This window comes from Strix uralensis, chromosome 1, assembly GCF_047716275.1.
Source record: "Strix uralensis isolate ZFMK-TIS-50842 chromosome 1, bStrUra1, whole genome shotgun sequence".
Taxonomy (NCBI): Eukaryota; Metazoa; Chordata; class Aves; order Strigiformes; family Strigidae; genus Strix; species Strix uralensis.
In genome coordinates, this window is record NC_133972.1 from 174,265,358 (window position 1) to 174,291,013 (window position 25,656).

At 48.4% G+C, this 25,656-nt stretch overlaps 1 protein-coding gene across 4 annotated transcripts in view; it reads right to left on the reverse strand.

Annotated features, from left to right (window-relative positions):
• Positions 1–23,199, reverse strand: part of ARHGAP39 (Rho GTPase activating protein 39) — a 165,598-nt gene extending 142,399 nt beyond the window's left edge. For 3 of the 4 annotated variants that reach the window (XM_074889425.1, XM_074889401.1, XM_074889434.1), the window contains exon 1: positions 20,110–20,215. In XM_074889425.1, coding sequence (XP_074745526.1) covers positions 20,110–20,186 — 77 coding nt within the window. In that variant the 5' untranslated portion in view covers positions 20,187–20,215. Of the gene's footprint in view, positions 1–20,109; positions 20,216–23,127 lie in introns of those variants that run through there. The other variant, XM_074889417.1, reaches the window with a different exon arrangement.
• Between the last annotated feature and the right edge of the window lie 2,457 nt (positions 23,200–25,656).

The following is a 25,656-nucleotide window of genomic DNA, read 5'->3' on the forward strand; positions in this document are numbered from 1 at the left end:
CTGTGGGCTAACCCAGCTGTAAAGCAAGGGTAGTCATTGAAATACCTGCAGTACCAGTCAAGTCAGGAACTTGGTTTTGCATAAGGCATATTTAAATAGGTATTTGTAAGTCTTCAGGCCTCAAAGCAGCTTTTTAAGCTAGGCTACTGCACTATTTTAAGATGGCTCATCAGAGGAGAAATTAAGTTGGCCAGCAGATAGCAAATTCAAGCTAGTATCAACAACGCTGGTTAACTCGGGTCTTTGAAGGAAGAACAGGTTGACAGAGAAGTCAGCGTGGTCTCGGGCGCTCGTTAAGAGAATTCATTAAACAAAACATTTTTAGCAACACAGGTAGTGATGAGCTGCTCTACAGCAAAGCCACCAACCAACTTCCTAGTACAGAGCCCGCTTCCCTCACCCCCACTCTGTTTAAAATGGAATTATTCCCTACCCTAAAGCCAGTAACTTGATTTTAAGGCAAAAATCATTCCTGCCCCATTTTCCCAGGCTTTCTCAAACTCTAACACCCCGAAACATGCTCAAAGATGCAGAAGGCCAAGCCCCACCACTATGGAGAACAAAACAGGAGAGAAGCTGCTCCTGAACTGGAAGAGTTTCAGCCAGTCCACCCATCACCCACCTCTTTGAAGATCTGGAGCTCTGGACTAAAGAAATAGTGAAATTATTGTTACAAAAATGATTAATTTTCTATACTGTCATTTTTGGAATGACAATATTGAAAATAGTTACCTGTTACAGCAATTTTGGTATAACATGGCCAAGGATTGCTAGCAATTAGGATCCATTTTTATTACGTAGGATTGACAAATGATCCAAGTCTCAACTCCCACGTATTATACGTGGTGAGAAAGAAAGGACTACAGGCTACCAAATCCTTCCTCTGAACCTGCTGCCTTTTCATTCAAACCTTCCTAGTTCTTTGTAAGAGTCCTCAGCAATTCACAACATCCTCCTCTTCCAATAATAGATGCCTAGAACAAAGAACCAGAAAGGCTTGATTATATGAGTGATGCCTTACGTGAGCAAATCAGACTTCTGTCCCTGTGAGAGAACAAATATTTCTCTTCTATCCGTGTCATCCTTGCAACAGAGGTGGCCAGGGAAAATAGGGTAGAGGAAATGAAGGAATCCCTTTGAAAGGCCACAGAAAACCAGGTAACCAGGTTAAAAGGATGCTATGTAATAGAATTTTTCAGAATGACAAGAGAATTTGGACAAAACGGCGCTATTTAACATGATTATCGGTGCAGTGGTGATTCAAGCTGGATGTTACTACGCAGCAGCTGAGTCACAGGGACTCTCCATGGAAAGGCTCTTAACCTGCCACACCACTGGGGCGATTCAAAGAGCCCAACGAGCTTCCTGCGGTTAAACAAAGTCGCAGCACTTTGCTGACAGAAAGCCTGCGTGCACGCTGCCGCAGCGCAGCTTTTACAGAGAAGCTACTTAAACCAGCAGCTATTGTGTGCCCAAGCCTTACAGTAAAGCCTTTAATCCAGTAATACAACCCTAAAAGAAGTTTGGGAGCTTGCTTTGAAATGACAAAGCCAAGCAGGCCCCTTGAACCCGAACAGCAAGACAGTCACATAAGGCATGGTCTGCAGAATCAGCCAGACCTGCAATTTGCTCGCTGATTAGATCCCCCGAGCAGAGCACCGCAGCAGGCAAATTAGTCAAATCATCACCCAGACACTACTTAACGACTTGAAGGAAAGGCTGTTTGTTGCCTTTCAGGATAAGGGATCTTACCACAACGTTTTCTGGAGCTTGGGGGACGACGGTTGTTATTTAGGCATGAACAAGACGTCGTCGTGTTGAAAACTTGCTTTGCCCGTCTCGCAGAGCGCGGGTTTCCGACGACGCTCGCAACTCTCAATCCCCAAGCGCTCTTTGTATACACCTCTTGAAAAGTTCAGCAGAAATATTTCCCACCAGAAACCATCAGGATTTCCAAAGCCTGAACTGCTCTGGACGTTCAAGTGAGTAAAACAAGCTTATGTTAAGGGTTATGGAGAAGGTTTGTAGTCAGCTTGACACTGGCTGCTCAAAGGCCGCAGTTTCAGTTCCAAGATGTTTGAGGAAGTTTATCTAACGCAGAGGCAATCAACGAACGTACTGCTTAGAAAAACAATAAAATGAAAAAAATAGAGGCTGCCAGCCAACAATGCAAGGCAAAGTGGATAACTCTGGTGATCTAAAAGGCTCTTCTAGAAAAAAAATCCAGCAAAAAACCCCTCTGAAGTCATAACACAGTCAAAAGTCCCGACCGCTCTGCTGTGTTTTCACACCTGGGCCTCCAGCTCAGATCCTCAGCTCCTTTTATCAACTTGTTTCTCAACACCTAGCAGAGCAAGTCACCACAAATGGGTCTACAAGTTAAACTGAGTATTCGGTTTAGAGTAAATCTTGTTCTCTGCTCTCCACCAGCAGCATCAACAGCCTGATCAGTCACTAAGTACAACTTCAAAAACGGCCGCAGCAGGAGACAATCCCAGAACCATCGAATGGTTTGGGTTGGGAGGGACCTTAAAGATCATCTAGTTTCAACCCCCCTGCCAGGGGCAGGGCCACCTTCCACTAGCCCAGGTTGCCCAAAGCCCCGTCCAACCTGGCCTTGAACCCTTCCAGGGAGGGGGCAGCCACAGCTTCTCTGGGCAACCTGTGCCAGGGCCTCCCCACCCTCACAGGGAAGAATTTCTTCCTTACATCTAATCTAAATCTACTCTCTTTTAGTTAAAACTGCTACCCTCCGTCTTATCATTACACGCCCTGATAAAGAGTCCCAGAGAATCTGCAGAAATATGAGAACTTGATGGTAAAGTTACATGCCAAGGGCCCTAAAAGTTGGCGAGGAGCCAAAAGCATTAGCACATCTGACGGGAGATCTGCTCTTGATACGGCGGCACTGCCGCCCAAGACAGATCGATGTTAATCAATGAAGAGTCTTTCTGTTGGTTTCGGGGACTGGCTCTGTGTTGGGTGATGAGACTTTGCTTTTGGGCTCATCAGCGTAGCGTGGATGTTGACAGCCCTCAGGATAGATGCCAGGCAGGATACAGCACCGTCCAAGGGGTGCACTTGTTCCAGGTCACCCTCCAAGAGGCATCCTTCCAAAGCCAGCTCTGTCACCAGCTGATGTCTGCCTACAAGGAGATGGACTCCTTGGCCTGATTTTGGGGAGAAACACCCCCCAAAAGACACACTGAAGCGAGAAGAGCGCAGCTGCAGTGAGCAGGCTGCAGGTACCCACTGATACAGGTGTAAGAGGACATTTTGCCTCTCTGCAGTCTGCCCTGAACAAACTTTTATGCCCCTCAGTGCTGCTTAACACCACACACATGCTCTGAAAAAGGGGAAAATGGCCTTTTATCTGCAATCCCAGAAGGGAAGGCAACGAAAGCTTCATTGCCAAGCAGTAATAAGTCACCAAGGGGTGTCAGCTGCATTGGCCTTCAGAAGCTGGACCTCCCAAGCCCCACAACTTTGCTAGACACCATCACAAACTGCTCTGTTGGTCTTCACTAAATATTTTGTCTGTGGCCTCTACCCCATGGACTCTTTCAACACAGTCCAGTGTTTTGAGGGAAAGGAGAGCTAGTCCCAACCCTCAACACCATCATAAGCGAGGTACCATAAACCCAAATGCTTGTGTTGAGAAGAGTAGAAACTCATCAAGAACAAAGCGAGTCCTCGCTCACAAGTTCAAGCTGAGATTGTGTGGCACTCGGAGCACGCAGGAGAGCCCTACCCAAAGACAGATACCCTAGCAGTCCTACCTCAACTGAACACGAGATCTCCAGTGTGGAGAAAAGACTATTTCAGCTGGCTGGGCAACAAATTTCAAAGGAGTAATAGGAACCATCAGATATGCTGAACACGCATCAAGGGTGCTTTGTACACAGCTCTAAGCAACATCTTCACCATGCTTGGTACCAGCGCTTGCTTCACCCAACGTGCCCACTCTGCTCAATTCAGCCTTTCTGGATACTAATTGCTCAGAGCAATATCAGAGCTGGAAGGAAGCTTGCCTGCCAATCTGAAAGTCAATGACCTGTGCTCTTAAAAGCCGTGGTCACACAGTCTAAATTGTAGCTAAAAATGAGGCAAGATGACGAGTAGAGAAGAGGAAGAAAATTTCTTAAACATCAAGGGTTTTTTTTTTTTTTTTCCTTGCACATTTATAATTTATCTCTACTTAGGCTGATAAATGGCACTAGTACCGAGTGCTGTAACCAGAGGCAAGTGTGAGACATATGTTTAGTATAAAACATGCTTGTTCCCTGATAATGGGGCAACGCTGGAATTTGAGGTGGGGTGACAGGCAGACATCGACTGAGATGCATCCTAAAGCAGGGGCCCCAAAGACATCCTGCCCACTCTTCCATTTTTCTCTTTGCACGTGAAACAGGAAAAAAATAAGTCCCACAATGGCTTTAAATAGAAATAAAATTTACACACCATTAACAGCCAAAGCACAATGTGAGAGCCAATAAGCAGCTCCACTATGGTCCAGACATTACTCCAAGTGCACTCTGTATGTCCTCAGAAATTTATTTATAAAGCATTTTCTTTTTCCTCCCTCCTTGTACAACGGACACAGAGCACGACAGTTTTTAAATGACAAATCAATACAGAGAGCTCTAAAAACCAAATCATATTACAGCTGCATTAGAAATTTTCTTGGACTGTGGCTCATGAAGTATTGAATATTTTCAATTACTCTTCTTTCTCCTTCTCCAGCTGACATAAGAGTTCCTGAGTTGGATGTAAAAAATCTCCTCTGAACATTTTCACCCCATGGAGCAGTTTAAGGCTTTTTCTTCTTTTTAGCAGATAAAGGAAAATTTGTGAACAATAAGTGAACCTAAACCAGCGGTTGCAGTAAGTGCATCACACAAAATTGGTAGACCAAGTTGGAAGTGTTTCCATTTAACAACCTCTGTACTCCATTTATCTGCAGGCGTGTGAAGAAAAGGCATCCCTTAGAAATATACTGCAACACAGCGGATTAAAGGGTTAGAAGCTATAACAATAGTAGAGCTAAACTGGAGCTCCTTCCTCCAATTTAAGAGCCAATCTGAGCTTAGGGAAGAGCTTCTTGACACCACCAAGTAGCATGGTTTGGGAAGGCAAACTTGGGCTCCCCTCCCCAGGTACCATGAAAGTACAAATCGGGGGTGCAGCTCAGATTCCACCAACAACATTCAAGCTGTATGTCATGGTGCAAGTGTCTTCTCTTCCTCCATCCCACATCTCGTGTTAGCAGTCACCTCAGCAAGCTGGACACCCACAAGTACATCCTTCCTCTCCCTGGAAATCTACTCTGTTTCTAAGCTTTAGGCTACGAAAAGTATGAGAAGAGATTTCAAAGTACCAATACACTGGATTTTTTTTTAACATAGTCTCTTCAGAACCCTTCCTATCCCTTTTCTCATTTAAGGGATGTGCTTCGAGCTGTCCTGTCATCTCACTTCCCAGCCCCTAGAACAAACCGAGCGCTTAGAAGATGATGGTGAGGAGATGAGATCCCACACGCTTTGTCATTGCTATTTCTGCGTCCAGCCACACTTGGATTTTAACTCAAGTTCTGTGTGCCTTTTGATCTTCTGTATCAAATGGATTGCTGCATTAAGACTTCATTATCTTTCCTAGCCAAAAATACTCCGAGTATCTCAAAAGCTCTGCTATGAAAGGCAGCATTTAGTCTTCAGGAGAACAGGCTTTCAAGGGAAGAAAGCAGCACAGAATTTCAGCCACAAGCAACATCAGAAGAGCTTTGTTTTATTCTTCCTCCCCCACAGATATCGATGAGGATCTACAACCAAGGTAGCAAGCGCAGAGCCCAACTCGTAATGAGGTCTACTTCGTCTGTCTAGTTAAGTTTTATTCATTTTGCCTTTGCAACGGTGCAATCACTGTAGGCTTTTCTAAAGCAACAGATACTTAACCTTCAAATAATTCCCTTCAGCCCTTTATTTTCCCCCTCCTTGTTCATCCTTGCAAACCCTTTAGTCAATGCTGAAAAAAAAAAAAAAGCAGTAAATTGGACAGTGCTGTGCATCACTTCCAAGCGTTCAATGCACAGATGTTGCTGGATACCATCTTTAAAATAATACCCCCCGACCGCAGCCAGCATCCAATTTTTATCACTGAATACTAGCACGGGATTTTTTGTGGTGGTTGGATACCATCACTTTGCTACTTTCTAAAAAAAAAAATAAAATAAAATAAATCTCACTTCCAGCTTTGACCACATTTCTAGGCAGTGCACTTGTCTACAATACAAACTTCCATTCATCAAGAAGGATCTGGAACATCTGCCTCTGTCCCGGGGCATCCTCAGACCATCTTTCTGTACTTCAGGATGATCAGCCTCTCTCTTTGGCATCTTGCCTGTTAATGCACAGTTCAATTCTCTCAGTTTATCAGGATGAATGACAGTATGTCCTCCCAACGTCAAGTTTTCCCTTTGAGTTTTTGGTTCTACGAAGCAGAAAGAGCAAGAGCTACGAGATCCTCAAACACTAATGCCAACTGTATCGTTAACAACAGCTCAGATGAAAGAGCAAGGGAAGCGCCGAGAGCACAACTACTTCCAGCAAAATACCCGCCGTGCAGCAAAGCGGAGACGAGCACGCAGGAGTAACCCTGGGCATTTCACCCTGAGAAGTAGAGTTGGCCATGTTACTTCCACTCCCTTGAGTAGAAAATTGCAACTGCACGAAAGCGAGCTAGCAGCGATATCGATTTGTTAACCTGTACTACTCCCTGCTCAGACAGCAATTCTTCAGACGCGACGTATGGAAACCTAATATTCACCTCAAGTCTCCCACTGCCTTAATTTTTGCTTATAAAGCCATCATCCTTTGCATTATTTCCAAGCTAAGAGGACGTTATCTTTCATAAAACTGACCGCATGAGCAGATGCAAAGAGCATTTGCTAAACAGTTTAAATGGCACTTTGTGCAAGTCAAATTATTCCAAGTCACAGTTAACTCCAATCATCCAGTGACCCACGCCAGGCTTCAGCTGGAGCCTGTCTGCAGACCTCTGGGGCAGACAAAATTATTTTTCAATAATTCTTCCCCCTACACCACCCCTGTTCACCCTCCTAGTTTTGACAGGGCTTGTACTGAGGTGTACGCTCTTCTTGCTCCAGCGGGTTCTGCTGTGCATCTTACTGATGCAAAAAGGGGAATTATACATTTATGTTACTACAGCAAGTATTTGCCACTACTCAAAAGACCCTTACAAAGCTCTTGCTTACAAAGTTTGTCCCCATCCACTCTAGGTCCTACCACATCAGGCAGATCTGCAGGGCAGCGATCCTTAAGCTCATGTATTTCTGCACTGCCTAACCAAATACCTTGAAGGCATTCCTAATGGCATGACTTTCCCAGACAAAAATGGCTAAAAAAATACCCCAGAAGAAACATTAAATCTCCCTATATTCTCCCTGCACTAAGTTTTGCTGGAATATTTTTCATGGTCCCTATTTTCACCATCGTACCCACGTGATTTCTCTCAGAGTTGCATTAAAGAGGTAAAGGCAACGCATTAAATACAAGTATCATTTTGGAACCCAGCAGCCACTTAGGGACTGAAGCGCTGGCCACGTCCTCAGCGCAACCACTTCGAACCTCACCCTGTTTCCTGAGCCTGCACTCCACTTCATTCCTCATCACTATCAAAAAAACCTCCACGCACGCAACTCTGATGCGTAGCCTGGAGCATCCTCTCCCTCCTTCACATCCATTTTTCTTCTTGTTAGTTTATGTCCCTCTGTATTAACGCTACAGTTATGGTGGTTTCCCCCCACATTTCTAATTCCCTAATCGATCCTGTCTTCCCAACACACCACCTTGTCCCTCCTAATTACCTGTGTAGAGCTTAAGTAATTTATTGCTCATTCCTTTCTTATCTTCTACTTGCTGCCCCCTGATCTTTGAATGGACCTTTGCAGGTTTCTGTAGCCCTCTCGGACATTTGTGCTTTTCTATTCCCAGTTTAAACACCTCTTAGGGATGTATGAGAAAGAAAATAGGATTACAGGACCCTGAAGGGGGTAGGTCACTCATCAAGGATGCTGCTCGAGTCAAAACAGGTTTAAATTTCATGTAGCCTGAAGTTCTTACCAAGCTAAAACCAGTTAAGTTAAAAGGTAACACCAGAAAACTAGCTCAAACAGCCACGTCTTGCCTTAAAGGGAACTATGGACAGATATTCTTTGAGTTTCACCGTCCAGGGAGTGCCATTTTTAATTGATTGCCATTGATCACTGCAGATAATTGGATCTTGTCTTCCAGCAGCCAATTCCTCACCTTCCTGGCAAGAGGCTTCATTTTATAAACACAGCTGGGATACGTAACAGTATGAAACACTCTCTGGATATACTTTTGAATGCTATGGACCAAGTTACCTCGTCCATAAGTTCATTACAGCTGCTAGTTTGTGTCCACTAACGAGGAGGGGAAGGCATCCTTCTACCTCCTGGAGGGAGCTGTGTCTTTGTCTCCCACAAAGGCTGCCTTTAAAAACCAGGAGATAACCCGCCGTTGCATAGCTCCAGGATAAAGATCTTCCAAGAGTCTACTCACAGAAGAGCATGGCAATTATATTTCGGCAAACTGTAGGATTAAAGTATCACTTAGGGAATGGGAAAATAAAGAATACTTAGCAATATTTAAGATCCAGATATTTAAACCATTAGGAGACATTCACCTCAAAGATATTTAAGTTCATATGCTCCCAACACAGTCAAGATATGTACTAGAGCTTTGTTAAGAGGACACTAGGATCAGCAAAAATGTTAGGCTTTACTTTACACCATCCTGTCAGAGTCCAGTCCCCTTGAAAGCTCCACCATCACTCACAAAACCCTTTGCAGCTACATAAAGTCATGGACCTGGAGCTGCGTTTGCTACGTACCGGTCTCCCAGGACCACAGAAGGTGAAGGCAGGGTCTGCTGTCAGGAAATGGGATACTGGGCTACGAAATCATTCCTCCAGCTTGGTACAAACAATCCTATTTCAGCTCCTTTCCCTCCTGAATTCATGCCTGAACCCAAGCCTGGGGCATTGTATCTTGGACGCTTCCCTCAGACAGATAAAGTGGTTTCATGTCAGTCCAGATTCCCAGCTGAAGTCAACATCCAACGTGGCTCATCGCTGACACCGTACGATATTCCCTGTCCCTTGTACCTACCGTCCCACGGAGAGGTGTGGGAATCCGCCGTTAAAAAGCAGAGTGGCTGCCACGACCCAAAACCACCCCCACTTCATTCCCCATTCCAGGGGACAGGGACCACGCTCCATCTAGGGCAGGTGGCTGGACTTCAGGGTTCCAAACTTCAGGGTTTTAAGGTCTCCGTGATGCAATTCTGCAACAAATCCCAACTAAGGCAGTTGGTTTTGTAGGGTTTAGCCACTTCGACCAGAGCAAGCTGTATGCCATAACCCTACAAACACACCAGAGGAGCACGCTAACGTACCCGGGAGACGTTAACTTCCGTTTTTGTATCCTAACACGGTATCAATACCTCTTTTAGTAATGTCAATCAACAGATTACCAGAAAACTTCTAACCTTTCAAATCTCTGGCTCAAAATCATTTGATCTCTATTTGTAAAACCATCAGCTCAGTGAGACTGAACTAGAACTTACACCAGATATTCTTAATTTCAGTGCCATGTCCTCTAGATGAACACACACAAGAGTCTCCTCGCTTCAGGACAAATCCTGTGCCTGTATTTAGATTGGCAGGTCAGGACTTTGAGTACTGACTTTAAGTTGTCAATATACTGAAGAATCAAGGAAAAAAAAATATTCTAGAGCTAAGGCAGCATTTTGTTAAAAAAAAAAAAAAAAAGATTCTGTGGCTAGGCAAGACCCTAGTAGTCAAAATTTGAGTCAAATGATTGGAAACAAAATGCAAATAGTTATGTGGCAGCCACTTTCCTGCCACGCAGACACTAAAGCTGAAGGCCCACCTTGGGATGGGATCTGAAAATGCCGAGATAATCCGGAGGGTTAAATGATTTCTGCCATCCAGGATAGTCTGAAATGCATTATGAAAAGAGAAAGCAAGCGCCCGGATCACAGTTATGTGGGTGGAGGGAGATACATGAGTCATTAATAACCTTTAATTACTTTGATGTGCAGATTTCAGCCTTCCCCAGTAGCCTCTGTAGGCCCCTTTTCCAAGCTCACAAGCTCCCCAGAACGAAACCAACTCCAGAACATCTGTTTGTGGCACTAATATATTAAATACACCGCTCCAGACTCAATTTTCCCCATTAAAGTATTGTGCATCTTATTTCTGTGAAAGGGAACAAAGAAGGGAAACAGAACTCAAGTCTTTGCAGTGGGGTCTGAAACAGAGAGGGGCTACTCTTAAGCTCAGCCTACTTTGCTTTGGAACTAGCTTAAAATCATAGGACGGTTTGGGTTGGAAGGGACCTTAAAGATCACCTAGTTCCAACCCCTAGTTTGCAGTATCTAACCCCAGACTGCCAAAATGAAGTATTTTTGTTCCAGTTTGGACTGTACGGACAGCTATGCACGACATTTGCCGTTGTCCACGCTCACGCAAAGCGAGCGCGCTCCCATTCCGAAGGCTTTGCCCCCTCCTCAGCCACTGGTTGGGTGCTTTGAAGCACAGTGGTTATACTGCGAGACACAAGACTTATCGGCAGTGCCTGAGTAGACTTGCTTTAGATGTAGGTAATCCTGCAAAATCATACCCTCAAAATGTTGCTTTCTCCCTATTTAAAAGCCTTAATGAAAGATATTTGCACCGCATAGGGGGAAAATTTATACAGCGTTATCTGCAAGTGTGTTTTTAGCCACATTATCCGCGTGCTCTAAGTGCAGATGGAGAGACATATGCCAGGAGTATCCAAAAGTACATATACAGATTTTCATATTTTCCCTATTGCTAAAAGGATAGGCACCTCAAGATCCAAATGGCTACAGACCCCTCCATTTGCTTATAAGACACGTTGATTCACGAAAGGAACACGCCGGAGGAACAGTCAACTAACGCCCGCGGCGCTGCGTGGGCAAGAGCTGATGGAAAGCTCATCCATACCCAGGTCAGATCACGCAAGGATGTTGACGAGAGCACGGCATCCAAAAGGGATAGTCACTGCTCAAACTCCAGCCAAACTTCCCTTTGTGTTCTGGAGCTCGAGCTCCAACCATTTTTGATCCATTCTTGGAGCAACTTTTAACACATTCCCATTTAACAGACAGGAATGGTCCCAAGTCCACCTATCAGTACTGGCCACGTGAAACGAGGCAGCCACGGCGAGACGAATATAATCCGTGGTTTACAGGTCTGGATTAGACGCTTCCTACGTAGAGGAGCGGCAGACAACAGAGGGTTCTGCTGCCAAACCTGTTCCTCCTGCACACCAAGCTTGGTTTCTACCACGGGTTTGTATTAGTCTCCTGTTTGGAGTGGCATCTTTGCAGAAGACAAAGGGGGGGGATTGCAGAGATGACAAAACAAGCCCTGGTTGCCCCCAACTGCATTATTCTATGTTCCTCCTACAGCCTTCTCCACACAAGCCCTCCTCAACCTTGTTCTGTGCTCTGCTTTAAGTAGTAAAGTCATGCCTGGGAACAAGGTTGACCTTCATCCTCCAACACACGAACCTCCTTTTTGACACTGTTAAGACAACTCATAGAAAAGTCCCTTTTGTCTTGCCTCAACTTGGAAGACCATCCCATGGCGGAACATATTTAGAGTAAGGCAGGCATTGTACCTTCTCAAGCCTTTAAAACCCTGATCAACACGTTCAGAGCAAGTCACCTCTTCTTACAGAACTTATTCCCACCTCTGTTTGCAGTGAAAAACCCCGTCCATGCACCTTCTCCCTTTGAGCTGAAGAAGAAAAGTGCATTGCTTAGGCAAGCTCAAATCTGACAGAAAAAAAATTACTGCAGAGGCACTTATCATGGTTTCAAGTTCTAGGCACGTTACTTACCTTGAATAAAAACCTAGAGAACTTCCTATTTAAAAAAAAAAAAGTCTAAGACAGAAAATGTGCTGAGGTGTTCTCTAAGCCATTGGGTTTTTTTCAGGGGGGGATATCTTTTGAGAACATGCTCCACCTACTTCCACATATAGGGAACAGCCACACTACAATATAGATTCCTCAAGGTGACATTCAGGAGATGTTAGATATGCAGAACTAGAAGGGAAAAAGAAAGGGTTTCTAAATGAAAGCGGAGTTGATGTATTCATTTGCAATTTTTCCTTGCAGGCGTGCTGTTGGGAGCTCTGACAGATTCAACAGCATCTCTTGAAAATGGCACAGAAGGTGGAAGTAGGGAACCCAACGCTCTCTGGGTGGGGCAGGGGGTGTAATGAAAGTCCTTTTAATCTGAAATTTAAAAAAAAAAAAAAAAAATAGTTTCCTGTATGCTTTTTCTACCTCACTGCTCAATTTCATCAAGCCACACTCAATCAGGGACAACTCATCGTGATGCAATCTACTCCGGTCCTCGCGTCATCCGCGCGGGAGGATGCGAGTCAGGAATACGAGACCTCCACCCTCGTGACCCAGCAAGCGGAGTTTCCCATCCACGCATGGCCCAGCCCGTGTCAAGAAGCCCCACAGAGGCCCATCACCGCACCGTCAGGGCTGTGAGACTTCTGCACCACAGCTGGAGTGTCATCGGGTCAACCCGGAGCACAAGGAGAGCAAACGTCTGCCGCAGCCTTCTCCAGGAACAGTCCTTTGGTGGCTGCTGCTCAGCCTGATCCAATGCCTAACTAAGATCCTTTTAAATCATTGTCTTTCAATATTTAAGAAGGGCTTATAAGAAAGATGGGGACAACTTTTTAATAGGGCCTGTAGCAACAGGACAAGGAGTCATGGTTTTAAACTCAAAGAGGGTGGTGAGACACTGGAAGATATTGTGGCTGCCACCTCCCTGGAAGGGTTCAAGGCCAGGTTGGACGGGGCTTTGAGCAACCCCATCTAGTGGAAAGTGTCCCTGCCTGTGGCAGGGGGGTTGGGACTAGATGATCTTTAAGGTCCCTCCCACCTCAAACCATTCTGTGATTCAGACTAGATCTAAGGGAGAAATTTTTTACAATAAGGGTGGGGAGGCCCTGGCACAGGTTGCCCAGAGAAGCTGTGGCTGCCCCCTCCCTGGAAGGGTTCAAGGCCAGGTTGGATGGGGCTTTGGGCAACCTGGGCTAGTGCAAGGTGTCCCTGCCCATGGCAGGGGTGGGACTGGATGGGCTTTAAGGTTCCTCCCAACCCAAACCATTCTATGATTGAGACTAGATCCAAGGAAGAAATTTTTTATGCTGAAGGTGGTAAAACACTGGACCAGGTTGCCCAGAGAGGTGGTAGATGCCCCATCCCTGGAAACATTCAAGGTTGGGTTGGACGGGGCTCTGAGCAACCTGATCTAGGTGAAGATGTCCCTGCCCATAGCAGGGGGGGGTTGCTCTAGATGATCTTCAGAGGTTTCTCCCAACCCAAACCACTTGATGATTCTAAATAGCAAGTCCCAGAGCATAACTCTGGATGCAGATCCTCCTAAATGGTGAGTCCTGCCTAGTGCAAGGAAGCAAAGCAGCACCTTCCTGCTCTCCCCAAAGCCAGGCAGAGAAAAAAAAAACCCACCCAAAACACCAAACCTTAGCTCTAACAATCCCAGTGCTTTAATATTAATCCTGGATGTAGACTGGCATGCCGAGATATGTCTGCTCTTATTTCTCAGAGCAGGCCTTAGGGAGAGGTCAAAAAGTTGAAGGGAAGGTTTCTTCGAAACTGGAGAGGTAGAAGAAGCATTTCAAATAAGCATTGAGCGCGGCGATACGTTGAGATGTACTGCCAGGAAGGAGAAAGGCAAGAAACCCACCGGGGATGTTGCAAAGGGGATGGGTTTGAAATCACTTAGCCTCCTTCCTACCTCAGAAAGGAAAATTGCATTAAGAGGAATCTTAACGTGGATGGCTCCGTTCAGCTGCCAGCGCTGCGGATGTCCCCAAGAGACAACCACCAGACGCCCGAGGTAGCTCCTGTGACCTGAGAAACCTCGTGTTGGTCTCCCCACGCTCCCTTTTTGTGATACCCACAGCAGCGCAGGCTGCCAGGGTCCATGAGGAGCCAACCTGCTCCCTTCTCCACACAGCCCCTGGATTTAACTCCAGCGAGGGCTGAAACATGATCTCAACTGCAAAAAAAAAAAAAAAAAAAACCAACCCACCAAAAAACCCCCAAGCAGCAAGTAGCAGAGGTCACGCTTAGTCAAGCAGATGCAAAGCAGGGAATCGGAGTCCAGCAGCCTCAGCAAACAACCTCCTCCATGCTCATTTCACCCAAATCCCACTACTTTTCTGGGAAGTGGAAGAAAACCACATGCCCCACCAAGAGCCTGCTGATCTGGTCAGAGATGTGTGCACACAAATCCCTCAAGTCCTCTGCTCCAAACAGTGATTCCTCTGCCTGGCGGTTTGTTTTGGTTTGTTTTTCTTTTTTCCCCTAGTTCTTCCCAAATGTTCCTGACCACATTAAGCGTTGCCAGAGTAAGAGGCATTTGTGTTTTTGTTATTTTTTTTTTTTTTTGAAAGCCTCAGCCACCGCAGCGCACCAGGCACATGGAGGAGGCTCTACAGGGTTTCTCCCATCCCTGTCTTTGAGAGGACGTGGATTCACAGATGCACACGTTAGATTAAAGGGAGCAAAGAAGCTTATGAAGCAGAAACAACAGCATCCAGAAAGCCAACTTCAGGTCAGCCACGGGATTCAGAAAGTACTTAAGAGACAGCTTAATTACTAATAAAAAAACGATGATACATCCGTATATCCTCCAAAGCCTTGCGTATGTGCTCAGCGCGCTGCTGGGCCAGCTTGAGATGCGTTCCTCAATGTGAGTAATTTAACAGATGGACATGAAAAAAAAAACAACAGAAAACCAACCCCAGCATACCAAAAGGAAGCAAAACTGGCTCTTCAAGAAGCAACATTTCCCCTTTTAAGTCCACGTGTAACTCTGCATCTCCGCACGCGGCCAGGGACAGCGTGTTGCTGTTCCATTTCTAGTCTTTTAAAGGATTTAGACTTCAAAGAGGGACTATTTCTCTAAACATCCCGGATAGACCATGGGTTGGCTCTAGTAACCTAAATTCCACCGTTATTTAAACACACCCTATTGTTCATCCTTCTCTTCTAGAAAGGAAACTGCCACATCGCAGTCAACAAGCGATTGCACTTTTCCATCCAACGCGATGATCCCTCCCAACTGTGCGCGAAGTGCTCTCGGGCTTGCAAGAAGCGCTACCGAAAGATCAATAAAAATCATAATACTGTAGCTTCAATTCGCAGAGTAAGTAACGTTTCTGGATGGTAAAAAGCTTGGGTTTCCAAACACGTCGCCCGTGGAAGTCATTTACATTCAAGCAGAGGGAGAGCAGAGAGGGAAGATCAATAAAAACGCAACGAGGCAGACAGAGAAATGTCACCACCTTGGGAAGAGGCAGCCCAGAAACCGCGTGCGTCTGACAGGAGCACAAATGGACCAGGCACGTGTGTTTTCTATAGGGGCTACGCCATAAGGAAGGCACCTAGCTTCAGTTCAGAGTTTTTTCTATACTTCTCGGTGGTAAAGAGGAAGCGGACCACGTGGTCAAAACCAGTCACGGCCCAGAGAGTGAGATCCCAGGCTCTGGTATTATTTTACTGCACGACTTTTGACATATTGAGGTCTCTTCCCATCTGTAGAATGGGAACAGCGTTGGGGTTGTTCAGCCTGGAGAGGAGAAGGCCCCAAGGAGACCTTAAAGTGGCCTCCCAGGACTGAAAAGGGCTACAGGAAAGGGGGGAGGGACTCTTGATCAGGGAGTATAGGGTTAGAAGGAGGGGGAATGGTTTTAAACTGAAAGAGGGTAGATTTAGATCAGATCTAAGGCAGAAATTCTTCCCTGTGAGGGTGGGGAGGCCCTGGCACAGCTTGCCCAGAGAAGCTGTGGCTGCCCCCTCCCTGGAAGGGTTCAAGGCCAGGTTGGACGGGGCTTTGGGCAACCTGGGCCAGTGGAAGGTGGCCCTGCCCGTGGCAGGGGGGTTGGAACTAGATGTTTTTTAAGATCCCTTCAAACCCAAACCGGTCTATTTTATATACACAGATGCAGAATATGCCCCTCCTACAGCGAGGCCAGAAATCCTAAATTTTGGCACGCAACGCTGCATTCTTCTCCAATGTTTGCTGAGGTTCTTGCTCAAATTTATAATCCCAGTCCCTATACACACACTGTTGTAAGAGAAGAACAGCCTGCAAGGCACCTTTAGGTCAGGTATCAACTGATTCAGGGCTGGCTAAGCCACCGGTGGCCGTGACACCAACCAGCCCCCCTATACCACCAACCCCCCGCCCCTTACGCCCCTCCTTTCCTCCCAGTAAGGGCTTTTTTCCCAGTCAAACCGTCTTTTAAATTCAGCACTAATGAGAAAACTTAAACATTAACCAGAAATCAAAAAGCTCTGCTCCATACCAGAAACATAACTTCCAATCAATGTTCAATCCAGGAACAAAACCTTCTAGGATCACGCTGTCTGTAAAATACAATAAGCAAAGCCTTCTCCCTCTGACAGTCTATTTCAGGCCTCATTTGCTGCAAGTTTTATGAGATGTTAATCAACAATCAAAAATTTCCACATCTTTCACTGCAGGAATAGTGGTTTCTGCTCTCTAAATTACACCACTGGGTTTCTACACGTCACAGTTAATAAGCACTCTCTGCCCATTTCCATCTCCTTCCCATTTATTGTTTAAAAATACTTTAACAATTGGAAAACAAATTTTTTTTTTTTTCTTCATTTGAGAGTGCAGAGATGAGGTTATCTAGTCTCCTGCCAATCAGCTGGGATGGTACCAAAAGTCAGAGCGGTGTATTTGGCACCCTAAAAATTAGGCAACTGCCAGGACTGCCTCTTTGCAGAGCTGTTTGTGAGAATGTTTAAAGGGCAGGAGCAGTCCCAGCAGCGAGAGGAAGAAAATAAATACAATCACCAGATCTATTAAGGCCAGAGAAACAGCGAGGGATGAAGAATTTGAGAAACGAGGCACCTCCCATTGTAACAGCACAATGTGGTTCTTTCACTGCTAGCCAGGAGCTGGTAAACCGAGAAAACCAGCTTTGGGGGTTCCTGGGAGCAATTTAAGGAGTAACGACTAATTCCAAGGGCACGGTGCAGATGCTCTCTAGAGAGTGCTCCACTTTTTCCCTTCAGCACCTGGAGTACATTTATCCCTCACCTGCTTCTTGGCAATTGGAATTAAAAATAGCCAGCCTGGATTAGTTGCAAAGCGAAAAAAGAAAAGTATTACAGCAGAAATGTTTATTTTTGAGAAGAGACAGAGGAGGAAGAGGAAAGGTCTAGGTTCAATGCGTTATCTAGAGCATGTAAGGAAATAATCACTGAAGCAAAAAAGCAGGAGGGAGAGCGTGGCTGTTGAAGACAGGAACAAGAAATTATTTTTTTAAAGGTACTGGAGGGTCATCATAACATTTGTAGCCATCTTAATCAGCCAAAATGAAGTTCTCACTAATATTTATTGTCTGGGGCAAACATATCCAAATAAGCATATCACAAAAATGCTGCTGTACGGTGACAGTGGCTACAGTCAAAGACTAAAAATCCTACACCTGCTGATTTACGATCCACCCCCCCAGAGCCAGTCCCCTCCACGGCTCTGCCGCACCGTCGGGGAACTTGCAACCCTACCGAATAATACATAAATTTTACTCCTGGAATGAGCCCAGTCCCTACAGACTCCTCGGTTGTATGTAGTGGTTTCGTTTTGGTTTGTGGGTTTTCGTTTAAAGGTTGTTGGGTAGGGTTTTTGTTTGTTTGTTTGCTTAAATCGTGTATTTCCACAAGTTACCAAGAGGTGAGCTGCTAAAACCTTTATCCTTCAGAAGAGGAACAACACACCACAAGTCTTTGGTCTTAACATGATTGTCAGAATGGTTTGAGGACTTGAGCCTTGCCCAAACCGGTCTTAAACCAAGATACCTACTCATGAGACACGATGTCTGCTATCTAGATTATAGTGTACCTGGGAACTTACCCAGAAAAACTTGTCCCGGATCTTTGGCTTCACCAGCCTAAATGCAGATTGAGGAGTCAGAGCAGATTGACCCCAGAGAAATAATGGTCAGGTCAGTTGACCTGAAAAAAGGAGAAGCCACAACAGGACATTGCTGGAACGGGGATTTAGGAAGCTGTTCCTAGTTCACTCTCTAAAGGAGTTACTTTGTTGGGGGGGGGGGGGGGAAGCTGTCTACACCACCATGCTGCAGGTTTCTACAGCTCAAGACTTCAACCCCACAAACATTTCCCAGATGACAAACCCCACGTGGTGGCAGGAGCTGATGGAAGGACTTGGTCAAGACCAAAGTAGGTGACCTTCAAATCCAGGTACAGAACTGTGGATTCCCCTCATCCTTTGGGATAGCTCCTCACAAAGCCTTAAACAAGCACAAAGTTGAGACAACTCCTTCCCTTGAGCTCTACCCAAGAACATCAGGCTTATCCTTAGAGAGGACCTACATGATGCAACACGTTTCCTCCACCTTCCTACTAAGGAAGGGTCATGTTAATCCCTGTGACAAGATTTTCTAGTGCTTTGTCCAGTCTAAGCAGAAATATTTCAGCAAACAACACTCCATCATTTCTCTAGGAAGAAAGGTTTCACAGCAAAGTTCAGTCTGACAGGAAACACCCAACACAGAGCCTGGACAACCCTTATCCCTCCCTAGAAGGGTTCCAGGCCAGGTTGGACGGGGCCTTGAGCAACCTGGTCTAGTGGAAGGTGTCCCTGCCCATGGCAGGGGGGCTGGAACTAGATGATTTTTAAGGTCCCTTCCAGCAGACCAGTCTACGATTCTACGATGCTGAATTTTGGAGACTCGGAGTCCTAATTGAGAGATGACTTTTAGATATCACCACCACAGGCAACAAGGCAGCTTTCAACCGCCGAAAGCCACAGCTCTAAAGATAGACTTATGTACAGACAGGCTGCTGGGATTGTCCCAGATTCTACCAGTGTTTTAATATTAAAGAGGTGGAGGAGCAGCTCTGTAAACAGGCAAGAAAAACAAACACGCACCAGATCTACCATCGGCTGCACCGCGCTCCCGAGCGGCTCTGCCCTTCCAGGGGGCTGTTTGACAACACACACCCAGGAGGTCTGATGTCAAACCCATCACGCAGGCGCAGATGTTATTTTCCTATTTTGCAGAAGCCAGGCATTCCATAAATTTTTTTTTTTTTTTAAAAGTTATGATCTGGGATTGAACTACATTATCTAAAATGTCTGGGAACCCTACAACTAGTTGATGGGTTGGAGAAGCTCTCTCAACCATCACATTTAGGCCCTATATTCCCGCTTCAAGACGATGCTCTCTCACCACTCACATAGTTATAACCCACAATCACAGGTCCAAAATGCTCAATATAGGCTAGGAAGAACGAGGCAGAAGGGATTTACTTTTAAATCAGAATAAAAAGCTGGTTTTGCCATCCACACAACCTGTATCACCTCACTGTTCTTATGTTGTCAGGTTCGTTAGCATACATAAATATATCTTCGTTAATCTTCATAAAGCTGGTCCAGCGTACACCCAGCATCGCTGTTAAACTTAGCAGCTGCTGCAGCTGTCTAGGACTAACCATAAAAATCACTTTGTGGTTGCAACCAGGGTAGAACGGGGCTCCTGTCTCAACAGGACAGCAGCAGCAAATTAAAAAATTCCCCAAATCAAGATAAAAACTGCACCCACCAACCACACGTTCACCGTCACGGGCATCAGGAAAATCCTTTGTGAAACGCAGCATCGGTCAGGATTTGGAGAACCTTCCACAGTCCAGATTTCAGCAGCCTCTCTCTCTCCTTCCAACCTTTTACAGTTGGATTCAATGATCTTAAGGGTCTTTCTCTAACCAAAATGATTCTCTGACCCCTCCTTGCTCCCAGCAGCCCAACAGCAAGTCCCACGGCCCGCAACGGCGCGACCCCCCCAGGAGAGACACAGCCAGCACCTGATTTAACCACATTTATCCTCCTGCATCTATTCACCCACCTTTTATTCAGCTGCAAGCTATGAAGCTCTGGGCTCTTGGCCAACTGGCTGCATCTCCTCGCTCTCCCTCTCCCCATCCGAGCTGCAGGTTACAGGAGACTATGGCATTTCTGCTTCTCTTATTAGGATAGTTAATGACCTAATTTAAGCCATGTAGAGTATAGCCAGGAATTACAGTTACAGGCTCCTCCAATGAAGTTAACACTAAATCACAGAAATTCAGCTGCGAGCACTTCTCAGGCACCTTTACATCAGCAATATTAATTTTACCAGGAGGACAGCAAGTTCGCTGCCTCCCGTCTTTTTAAAGCCACTGACAAATCCCAATGTCTCGCTAGCAGCCTCCTTTGTAAAGCTCCTTTGAACCCATCTCCAGCTCCTTTGGAAGAGAGCTGCACAAAGACATCTGGCCTGCAGACAAGCTAGGCCTTGGTTTGTCTTGATCTGCAGCGGGAAAAGTACAGCAACCAGAGATTTCGGTGGGAAATACCCCGTCAGCGGCAACTGTAGCATCAGAGCAAAGACTTCCCTAGAGATCGAGGGCCTCAACATATGCCTTTCTTCCCAAAAGAGCGCTGAAAGGATCTCTCCCAAGGGTATTAGCATAACTCAAGGCATTTGGGATTAACATTAAAGAGTTATTTAGACTTGAAAGCCATCCCAGGTACCGGTGGAATGAGGCGCGGAGTTAAATTCATCCAAATTTTAGTCTGGGAAGATAGCTCCTGATCAGCTGAGCGTACGCACCGGCCAAGACACACAGAAAAGAAGTTACTGGGTGCTGATGGGCAAGGATCTACAAAACTCCACAGGGGATTTCTGTGCCTCCTTTTGACCAGAGGAAGGGTAACGCTGCTCGATGTCTTGAGCCCTCCCTCTCGCATCCATCCTAAGCGATGGGGCAGAAATATATAGCTTCTCCCTTCCAAAAAAAAAATTTTAAAAAATATATGTACGGCGCAACACTCGGTAGAAGAACTACAAGAGGCATTTATTAACCAACGTAAGGTCACATCTTGCAAGCCTAAGCCAAGATCTCGCATCCACAGGCCAATTCACATCCACAAGCACCAAATACCAAGCGCTGTCAGTCTTGCCCCCCCCCGCCCCCCCCCCCCCAAGTCAGCAGCGAGACAGTTTGCAGCAGCCAGATGATGGAATCGCGAGGGTGTTGGTTCCCCCTAGCACCAAAGAAATCAGCTCTCAACGTCGCTGCAAATGAAGGCGACAGATTTGCAGCAAGGTGCAATCACGCTGTTTTTAACGATCATGTGGTATATTAACATTCAGCCGCAGCTACCGCCTGGGCAGACGCTTCATGGAGGAGATCAACCAACCATCCACGGATGGCAACGGCACGGCCACCAACGCTGGCCCGCTGGCACGAAGCACAGCGTCACACCTCGCTTACAACCGGTCCAGATACACCCAGCCGGAGGCACACCCCTCTCCAAGCCACCTGCTGCTTGGAGGCACCCCAGAGCTCACACCAAGCTCCCCAATTTCATTAATTTTATTTTAAAAACATTTTTTTTTTCTTTTTGCCCCTCCCGCCTCTGCTTAAGCCCACCCTGCTGCATGGGCCGGGTGAGGTAGCGGAGCCCAGCAGCTGCTGGTTTATCTGTAGAGGTCACTCAAGGGTTGATTAAACTGCTATCGCCAAGGAAGGAGGGGAAAAAAAAAAAAATTCCCATCCTGCAGTTTTTGCAGCCGGAGAATGCAGGTCTGGGGAAGCAGCAGAGCAGCGCAGAGAGGGAAGAAAAAAAAAAAAAAGCCCACAACCAACAAACCAACCAGCGGCTCGCCATCCACCGCACATGTGAAATAAATAAACCCCATTCCAGTACAAACACCAAAACTCGGCGATTTCTTCCCCCTCCAAGACCGGTGTATCCCCTCCCCACCCCGCTGCAGAACCCCCCCCCCCAGCCCAAACCCTACCCGCACCCCTTTCCCCGGCACCCCCCTGCATCCACACCCACTCGCATGCCACCCTGTGTGTGTCCCACCCCCCGCCACCCCCCCGCTTCGCCCTGCCACACCTTACACCTCCGTAAAAAATACCTCCCCTGGCTGCATCCCACGGGAAGGGGTGGGGGGGGGGGATCCATCCCAATCCATAACGCCCCCCGCAGAGCATCCACGGGGAGCAGGGGGGGATCCAACCCCTCTATAACCCCAACTGGGAGCAGGGGGGGGGTATCCAGCTCCTCCACAATCCCCCCAACGGGGAGCAGGGGGGGGATCCAGCTCCTCCATAACCCCCCCACAGGGAGCAGAGGGGGAGGATCCAGCCCCCCCCCCCCCGCCGTTAGGCAATGCCCCCCTGGAATCAGGGTGGGGTTGGGATCCAGCCCCCCCCCCCCCATCTCCCTACTGCACCCACATGCAACCAGGTGGGTGCATGCAGCCCCCCCCCCCCCCCCTTCCCATGCACCAAAAGCAAAGGGGGGGGACACGACACAGAGTGGGGTTGGGATTCACCCCCCACTCCACGCACCCACAGAGAGCAGGGTGGGGTTAGGATCCAAACCTACACCACGTACAGAGCAGGTGGGGATGCACCCCCCCCATCCCCCCCCCCAAAAAAATCAAGGTGGCGCTGACACCGCTCCCCCCAATAAGGTCAGTTCTCCCCATATACACCCAGAAGAAGGAGAAAATACCCCCCTCCCCAACAAGAAGCACAGATAGCTCCCAAGGTGGGGGGAGGGTGTCGAAAAACACCCCTCAGGGAACCCAAAGAAACGGGGTACCCCCATAACCCCTATACAGATCTATATGGGGGGGGCGGACAGGGAATACGCCCCCCGAGGGAGGGATAAAAAGGGGCCCAGACCTCCCTCAGCACCCCCCGGGGCGGGGGGGGAGTTTGGCTGAGGGTGTCTGGGCCTCTTCGGACAGCGGGAGCAGCCCCCAACCGCCCCCCCCACTCCCCACAGGCCTCAGGCCCCCTCAGAGGGATCAACCCCCCGCTCCCCTCCCGCCCCAACCCCACCCCGCGGTGCCGGTTCTCACCTCTCCGCCATGTTCCCGGCGGCCCTACCGCTCGGCGGCGGTCTCGGCCCCGGTTCGGCCTCCCATGGCCCCGGTGACCGACCCGACCCCCCACCCCCCTTCCCCGGTTCCCCCCCCCGCGGCCGCCCCGCCGCTGACTGAGGCCGGCGCTCGCGCCGCGGCCCCGCCGCGTCCCGCCGTCACCAGCGACAACGGCGGCGCCGCCAATGGGGAGCGGCGGAGGGGGCGTGGCCTGGGAGGCTTACCCACGCCCCCTCCCTCCCCCGCCCGGCCTCAAGCCACGCCCCTCCCGGCGGAGAGGGCGGGGCCAGGCGCGGGGGCTGATGGGAGCGGGAGTCCGGCGGCGGGCACGCAGCGCGCATGCGCGGGGGGGGGCGCGCGGGCTCTGCGCGGGCGCAAGTGTGCACACGCGTGTGCGCGGGGCTCCGTGCGCAGGGGTCGTGGCCGTCACGGTGCACACGCGTGTGCACGCAGCTGCGTACACGCGGTGCACGCCTGTAACTGCGCACACGCGTGTGCACGTGGCTCCGTGCACGCGGCTCATGGCCGTAATGGTGCACACGCGTGTGCACGTGGCTCTGTGCACAAGGTTTGTGGCGGAAACGTGCACATGCGTGTGCGTACACCTCTGTGCACGCGTTGCACGCCCGTGACGGTGCACATGTGTGTGCATGCGGCTCTGTGCATGCGAGTCATGGCTGTAATAGTGCACACACATGTGCACGTGGCTCCATGCACGTGAGGCATGCCTGTAATGGTGCGCACGTGTGTGTGCATTTCTCTGTGCCTGAGTTGCACACCTGTAACAGTGCACATGTGTGTACACGTGGCTCCGTGCACGTGGGGCACGCCTGTAATGGTGCACATGCATGTGCATGTGGCTCTGTGCACAAGGTTCATGGCCGTAATGGTGCACACGCGTGTGCACATGGCTCTGTGTACACGTGGTGCATGCCTGTAACTGTGCACACGCGTGTGCACATGGCTCCTTGCATGAGGCTCATGCCTGTAATGGTGCACACTCGTGTGCACGTGGCTCTGTGCACAAGGTTCGTGGCAGTAACATGCACACGCGTGTGCATGCAGCTCTGTGCCATGGTTGCACGCCTGTAACGGTGCACATGTGTGTGCATGTGGCTCTGTGCATGTGAGTCATGGCCGTAACAGGGCACATATGTATGCACATGGCTCCGTGCACGTGGTGCATGCCTGTAATGGTGCACATGCATGTGCACGTGGCTCTGTGCACAAGGTTCATGGCCGTAACGGTGCACACACGTGTGCACGTGGCTCTGTGTACACACGGTGCACGCCTGTAACTGTGGACATGCGTGTGCACATGGCTCCGTGCACGCGGCTCATGCCCGTAATGGTGCACACACGTGTGCATTCAGCTCTGTGCATGTGTTGCACGCCCATAACGGGGCACATGTGTGTGCATGCAGCTCTGTGCACACAAGTCATGGCCGTAATAGTGCACACGCGTGTCCATAGTGCACCACGTGGTGCATGCCTTTAATGGTGCACACACGTGTGCATGTAGCTCTGTGCATGTGTTGCAAGCCCATAACGGTGCACATGTGTGTGCATGCAGCTCTGTGCACGAGTCATGGCCGTAATAGTGCACATGTGTGTGCACGTGGCTCCGGGCACGTGGTGCATGCCTTTAATGGTGCACATGCGTGTGCATGTGTCTCTGTGCCCAAGGTTCATGGCCGTAATAGTGCACACGTGTGTGTGCACAGCTCTGTGCATGCGTTGCACACCTGTAACAGGGCACATGCATGTACACGTGGCTCCATGCACTGGTGCATGCCTGTAATGGTGCACGTGCATGTGCACATGGCTCTGTGCACAAGGTTCATGTCCATAGTGGTGCACACACATGTGCATGTGGCTCTGTGTACACACGGTGCACGCCCGTAACTGTGCACACGCGTGTGCACATGGCTCCTTGCATGCGGCTCATGCCCATAATGGTGCACACTGGCTCTGTGCACAAGGTTGGTGGCTGTAACGTGCACACGCGTGTGCATGTAGCTCTGTGCACGTGTTGCACGCCCGTAACAGTGCACATGTGTGTGCATGCAGCTCTGTGCACACGAGTCATGGCCGTAATAGTGCACACGCGTGTCCACATGGCTCTGGGCACGTGGTGCATGCCCATAATGGTGCACACGGTGTGTGCACATGGCTCTGTGCACAAGGTTCATGGCCGTAATGGTGCACATGTGTGTGTGCACGGCTCTGTGCATACATTGCACGCCTGTAACAGTGCACATGCATGTGCACGTGGCTCCATGCACATGGTGCATGCCTGTAATGGTGCACATGCGTGTGCACGTGGCTCTGTGCACAAGGTTCATGGTTGTAATGGTGCACACGTGTGTGCGTGCAGCTCTGTGCATGAGGTGCAGGCCTGTAACCACGCACATGTGTGTGCGCCCGCCTCTGTGCATGTGTTGCACACCCGTAACAGTGCACATGTGTGTGTGCTCAGCTCCATGCACACGATTCATGGCTGTGATG